At 31.5% G+C, this 6,913-nt stretch overlaps 1 protein-coding gene across 1 annotated transcript; it reads left to right on the top strand.

The window, feature by feature from the left end:
- Positions 1 to 1,838: 1,838 nt before the first annotated feature.
- LOC123897251 (protein DETOXIFICATION 42-like) lies at positions 1,839 to 6,351 on the top strand. Its single transcript, XM_045947810.1, has 14 exons — positions 1,839 to 2,190; positions 2,610 to 2,705; positions 2,914 to 3,035; positions 3,333 to 3,542; positions 3,660 to 3,826; positions 3,925 to 4,060; positions 4,136 to 4,232; positions 4,394 to 4,494; positions 4,584 to 4,747; positions 4,913 to 4,984; positions 5,094 to 5,210; positions 5,309 to 5,404; positions 5,724 to 5,845; positions 5,943 to 6,351. Exons 2-14 carry the CDS (start codon positions 2,629 to 2,631, stop codon positions 5,983 to 5,985), a joined length of 1,524 nt encoding a protein of 507 aa, XP_045803766.1. The 5' UTR covers positions 1,839 to 2,190; positions 2,610 to 2,628; the 3' UTR covers positions 5,986 to 6,351.
- The last annotated feature ends 562 nt before the right edge of the window (positions 6,352 to 6,913 follow it).

Here is a 6,913-nt window from a genome sequence, read left to right as displayed (position 1 = left end):
CATTCACGAGTAAGATGTATGTTACCGTGAAGATCCAGTGTCGCGAGGTAAGAATGATCTGACGGTCCTGATCAAGAGAGACATGATCCAGTGTGGCGAGGTTCACGGGATATCCCTAGTCTGTTGAGTTGAGCAACGTGTTGAAAGAGTTGAACTCTAATAACTCAGTCCGGAAAAGATCTAAATCAAGATAAATTCCTAGTGTAGTAATTAATAAAACTAAATCTCTTTAACCAAAAAAATAAATTTAACAAAACCAATTCTTTATAAATAAGGAAAAGAAAAAAAAATTACATGTGCATTTTATATTTTGATTCATATTCATACGCTCAACATATTGTTTTTTTTTTTTTTCCATACTAAGCTTTCTTTTTATTTTATTTTTACTAATTGAAACCTTGCATTTATATTAATAAGCTAATTCAATTAGTTTATAATTTATATTTTATATTTCACCTAAATAATAGTTTATATTTTATTATTTTTCTCTCATTTTATTCCTATTTTCTTAATTACTTTAAAATAATTAAATATTTTTTATGGCACTTTATATTAATAAGATAATTCAACCGTTAATTTTACTAAATAATACAGATTGAATTATCTAGTTTATCGGCTATAATTTATACAATATAAGTTTGTTTATCAACTATTCACTATTTCTTTATCAAACAAATTCATAATAGTTAAGACAATCCCTAAGTTTCCAAAAAATATATACAAAAATAATAATGAATAAAAATAAGATAAATTCTTTGGTACCCAACTAATATTGTTGGGCACCACTATTTCATACCCAAAATTATTTGAAATATGAATTATGTAAATATAAGTTAATATCAAAATATGATATTATACTTAACGGATATTCAACAATATATTAAGCATCAAAGTGTTCACATAAAAATAATTGAAACAAAGAAATTAAAAACAAAAAACAAAAAGAAAGAGCTTAGTTGAAACAAAAAATATATATGAGAAATTAGAAGGAAAAAAATTAATAAAGTGAATAGCACATGTTTCTTGACATCTTTTTTTTCCCTTTGTTTCTTTCCTTATTTATTGAGATTTAGTTTTAATTACTATTCTATTAATTATTTATAATTATATAATACATAATAATAAATTGTAATTATTTAATTGATTATGTCTAATCATTAATGCTTAGGTGAGTACTCGTTTAAGAATTTCTCATCGAGTGTAGACAATTGTGGAGAGAATCTAAAGCAATAAATTCTGATTCAAAAGTTAATAAAACTATGGTCCACCAATCGGTCAATTAACGTATGAGTCCAAACAAACGTTACACTTTGAAACCATTTTACTACTTTCCATTTTCTCCTTATTATGTGGATGTAGTACCTTTCCAGTTTCCACACGAAAGAATGCATGAGACACGTGCCAAACACTAGTATACATGCAATGACACTTCCAAAACTTTTGACCTCAAAAATTATTCTCGTACTAGTATACCTCCACCACATACATACATCTTGTATTTATGAGCCATTCATGCCACACAATCATAATAATAATAATAATAATGTAATAATAACAATAGTTAATAAGTGTCGCTGTTGGTTATGAAGTGGGTTGGATTTGAACTCCGATCATCCTATTTATTCACGGATAAAATGAAATTTTTGGCCACTAAATTATTTGACAAAAAATTAATTAATAAGTTTCACATTGGTTGTGAGATGATCTGAATATATATTTATAAAGTAGAGACAATTTTTATTTTACAAATCGATTTTGTAGAATTGAGTTAGACATAATGATATCAGAACCATCCATCATTTATATCTGCGTCTCAAGTCCACGACGCGAGAGGGTGTGTTATAAATTATAATATTAATAAGACTGTGATTGAGTGAAGGACAAATAGGTTCATATGATTTAAAATTTATAATAATATCGGTACTACTGGAGAAGATTATAGTGGAAAATAGGCCCTACATTAACATATTCGTGTGGACAAGTCCAAACTTATTTCTTTTTTGTCCTAACAAGTCCAAACTTTGTTTATTTTGTTGCTAACTTAAATATGTTTCTGTTTCTCTTCTAGACTTTACAGTGTTCTTCTTGTTCCTTTTGCCAATGCATCACACACTTTTCTCATGATTTTTTTTTTCTTCTACAAGATTTTGGAGTACTTTACATGCTTTTCACCTGTTAATTTGAGTTGAGGTGTGTGTAAAAGCCTTCCATAATTTCATTGATTTCAAAGCCTTAAGTTAGTTTGAAATTTTAATTTTTAGTTTTCTTTTCATACTGATGGTTTTTTATAGTTTGTTTTTTATGTGATTGAGAGAGTCTATATATGAATTTTGATTCTTTTGCAAGTGTTAGAGAATAATATGTTAAAGCATCTTATTAATTTTCCGTCACTGTTGTTAAGTTGATTCTTATTCTTTGATACATATTTGATTATTTTGTTATGGTAAGTATTTAACCACATAATATGGAGAATATATTCTTGACTCTAAATTATGATATGTGAATGTTAATATTCTAGATAAAAGAAGAACACTAGTTCCTAGATATTAAGCTCCTTTTGTATCAACAACTTCTTGTTGTAACTATAGTTCTGTTTTTCACCAAAACAGTGAATTTGGCTCTCCAAAGATGGCTGAGAAAGAGAGTTTGTTTTCAGCAGGTGATTGGATGAGAATACCAATTAACACTTTCTTCAAGGATGTTAGGTATAACATTTTTGTACCATCTTTGAACATTTTTGTGACTTTTAATGGTTTAGAAATTTCAGCTCTAATTCCCCTAATTAGCATCATATTAAGTGGTGCAGAGTGATTGTTATGTTGAAATTTACCTCACTTTTTTAGTTCATTTCTTTTTCAGAAGTTGTTTATGAATGTTCTTCATATATGTGCTTTGATTTTCTTCTTACTACAGATTAGTATTTAAATTAGACAGTCTTGGTCGCGAAATATTGTCAATTGCATTACCTGCTGCAATGGCTTTGACAGCTGACCCTATTGCTTCATTGGTTGACACTGCATTCATTGGCCAATTAGGTATGTCGCCATGTTATTATAGTTTTTTAGCTTTGAGCTTATGACAAATCTTTCTTCGATTAAGTTTATTGTCGAAAAAAAAGTCGGTAGGCATGGCGTTCAAATTAGTAGAACAAGAAATCTTCTGTCTTATGTGTATCTGTGGGATAGTTCTGATAGGCTATATTGATAAAATCACCTATATGATAAGCACTTATGTTATAAATGCTTAATTGAGTTGTTTATCCAAACAGGGCCAATGTATTTGAATTTCTTATATATAATGAATCTAGAGTTGAATATTATTGGTCCTTACAGGTCCGGTGGAGCTTGCTGCTGTAGGAGTTTCCATAGCTCTCTTCAATCAAGCATCAAGGATAGCAATATTCCCACTCGTCAGTGTCACAACTTCTTTTGTGGCAGAGGAAGATACCCTCAGCGGAGCAAGCTCGCAGGTAGAAGAGAATGGATGCTTGGAAGCTGCAACACCTCCGGATGCTGAAACCAAAGAGTTTTTACCGCAGAAAAGTACACTGTTCTTCTATTTTTATGATTAGTTTGCCGAGCATTGCTTCTCAATAGGAAAGTCGAAAAAACTTTACTCCTGCTTTCCTGATTAGTAACATGAATGTGTTCACAACTCAGATTTGGTTGCTGAAAGCTTTGATATAGTTAAGGATGTTGAACAAAAGAGAAGGTATCTTCCTTCAGCTTCGTCGGCGTTATTTTTCGGAGGTATCCTTGGCCTCATCCAGGCAATATTACTTATTTCTGCAGCAAAACCTTTATTGAACTTCATGGGAGTAACTTCTGTAAGTACTTTTGTATAAATCGCTTATATCTTTAGTCATTCAGCCTCGTATCAGCACACGATGATTGCCAAATAATATTGGCCGTTTTATTTATACAGGATTCTCCTATGTTACATCCTGCACAGCAATACCTGAAATTGAGGTCTCTTGGTGCTCCTGCAGTTCTTCTTTCGTTAGCGATGCAGGGAGTTTTTCGAGGATTTAAAGACACCACAACTCCTTTATATGCTACTGGTATGTATTCCTTGACAAAATAAATTTTAATTTGCCATCATCTGATTCTAATTACTATTTTTTATCGTAATCTAGTGGCAGGAGATGCGACCAACATAGCACTTGATCCTCTATTCATCTTTGTTTTCCGCATGGGTGTCAACGGTGCAGCCATTGCCCATGTTATATCTCAGTACGTTTTAAATGGTTGCGATACAAATGTGTTGATTATAATTTATTTAATACGGATCGAATGGATACTTTATGCAGAACTATCTTGTCCGCTGTCTCTCAATTTCCTTTTGCTTCTTTTGATTTGTTCATCTCTTACTTTCATATTTACCGCAAATGTAGGTATTTAATTTCAGCTATACTCTTGTGGAGTTTGATGAAACAAGTTGATCTTATACCTCCAAGCATCAAGCATCTTCAATTTGACCGATTTCTCAAAAATGGTAAGGGCTTATATTGTGCTTGTCCACGAAAAGTTCGTCATATTTCATGAGGACATTGTAGAGATAAATTGTTCATTATTGTTATGCAGGTTTTCTATTATTAATGAGAGTCATTGCTGTAACTTTCTGTGTGACACTGGCTGCATCATTAGCTGCGCGTCACGGATCAACATCCATGGCTGCATTTCAAGTCTGTCTGCAGGTTTGGTTGGCAGTGTCTCTTCTTGCTGATGGTCTGGCTGTTGCCGGTCAGGTGAGTTATAATTCATTACTCTCTCCACTAAAGTATCTTGTCGTGTTATCAAAGCATTTTTCGTGTGAAAAATTGGAAACTGATGAAACATTTATGCTTATCTGTCCTATCTACCAATGTATCCGCTCCTAATTCTTGGCACGATATGCAATTCTTTGGTCTCAGGCGATTCTTGCAGGTGCATTTGCTAACAAGGACTACGAAAAGGCCACAGCGACTGCATCCCGAGTATTGCAGGTGTTCTTTTTGAAGACATGTTTTTTTAGTATGAGCATAAATGTCGCTCGCAAGTAGCTTTTTGAATACATTGAATTGTAAATTTATCTAATATATAATTATACTGCAGATGGGTGTGGTTCTAGGAATGGCACTTGCATTCATTCTTGGAACAGGATTGCACTTCGGAGCTAAACTATTTACAAAAGATGTCGATGTTATCCACCTCATTAGAGTTGGCATCCCGGTAATTTTTCGTTTTCAAATTTGAAAGGATATATTGGTAATCTATATTTTCATCCCTCCATAAAGTGGAACTTACATTCATATTAACTCTTTTTCCAGTTTGTTGCACTCACTCAACCCCTAAACTGTTTGGCATTTGTATTTGATGGTGTCAACTTTGGGGCATCAGATTTTGCATATTCAGCTTTTTCCATGGTATGTATATTCTAACATGTTTTAATATGCACTAATCTTATCAACTCGTTAAAAATGATACAACTTCAATCTATGTAGCACCGATACTTCACATATTGAAGACGTGTGTGGTGTCTGGTACATGTCGGTGTTCAACACTAACACATATGATTATATTTATTCAATTTTCTCAAATTTTTACTGGTGTTGAAGTTTCGGTGTCGTATCTGGTGTTGAAGTTTCAGTTTTCGTGTCTATTTCAGTGTTTCATAGGTTTCAATATCCAAACTCTTGCTACAATGTTTTGTTTCCTTGAGTAATAAGCATTGTTCATTCGCAGGTTATAGTGGCAATTATTAGCATAATTTGTCTACTTATTTTATCATCTGCTGGTGGATTCATTGGAATTTGGATTGCTTTGACCATTTATATGAGTCTAAGAGCATTTGCTGGCTTCTTGAGGTAATTAATCTCAAAAATACTTTTATCCTAATGTTTTCTTTCATACTCTTCCAACATTTGGATGATTTAATTCAATCAATGAACTATATTGATGCAGGATTGGAACTGGATCAGGACCATGGGAATTTCTTAGGAGTTAACTTCACTAAGAATGCAACATAATCATGGCTTATTATATTTGGCCACAATCACAATTTCATTGTGGTTCACATTATTATTAAAGGGATAAAAAATTTCCCTAGTTTTTTTTAGTCTTTTGGATTGTAAATCCTTTGAAAAGAATAGGCATTGTGCTTGCTTGTTGAAGCATTGGTTCAAAATCTACCTTTGCTTTAGAAGATGTATAGAATAAACCTCCTAGTATATATATATCTCATACTCTTAAGAAAATGACATGAAATTTAGGATCAACTTCTGTTTGTAACCATGCAACAAATTGGAGTTTTTTCTACTATAAGAATGAATGAAATGAAAAAGAGAAAGATTAAAAAACTTGAGTTCAATGGAGATACACGATATGTATGTGTGTAATGACAAAAACTTATGATATTGTCGTGCAAGTCATATTTGTAACCACACTATGGGCGGACGATGGGAGTGATTAAAAATGTCAATTTCATTACGGTGTTTAGTTATTCTTTAATGTCATGATAATCTTGATTCGGTAAAAAAAAAAAAAAAATGTGTAACCACAATTTATAAATAACTAAAAATTGATGGATTCACAATGCAACATTTTCTTCAAAAGATTTAAAAGATACACATTTCAATATAAATCATGTTACACTCACAATCAATAAAAAAAAAAAACTCATTATTTTACCTCTTCATACAATTAAATTTAATTTTCATCTATAAAAATTAGGTTCAGTTTTAAATTTGATTAGTATGAATTTTCAAAATAGTGAGGAAAAAAAAAGAAAAAAAAAGTAATATCTCATTTACTAATTAACTTATTCACAATATATCATATTAGGTAATTGCATAAATTGGTTCAGTCGATAAGAAGTTGACTCATATTTTACGATAATATAATTTTAACTTTTCCTACCAACATTTGCTTGATGT

Source organism: Trifolium pratense, linkage group LG7 (assembly GCF_020283565.1).
Source record: "Trifolium pratense cultivar HEN17-A07 linkage group LG7, ARS_RC_1.1, whole genome shotgun sequence".
Taxonomy (NCBI): domain Eukaryota; kingdom Viridiplantae; phylum Streptophyta; class Magnoliopsida; order Fabales; family Fabaceae; genus Trifolium; species Trifolium pratense.
This window is presented reverse-complemented; position numbering and strand designations above follow the sequence as displayed.

Bases quoted from the DNA above. Each gene is read 5' to 3' on its own strand.
- LOC123897251 (XM_045947810.1), top strand. From the start codon at position 2,629: ATGGCTGAGAAAGAGAGTTTGTTTTCAGCAGGTGATTGGATGAGAATA. The intron at 5,211-5,308 runs GTAATTTTTCGT...CTCTTTTTCCAG, and splicing joins TCATTAGAGTTGGCATCCCG to TTTGTTGCACTCACTCAACC. The intron at 5,846-5,942 runs GTAATTAATCTC...ATATTGATGCAG, and splicing joins GCATTTGCTGGCTTCTTGAG to GATTGGAACTGGATCAGGAC.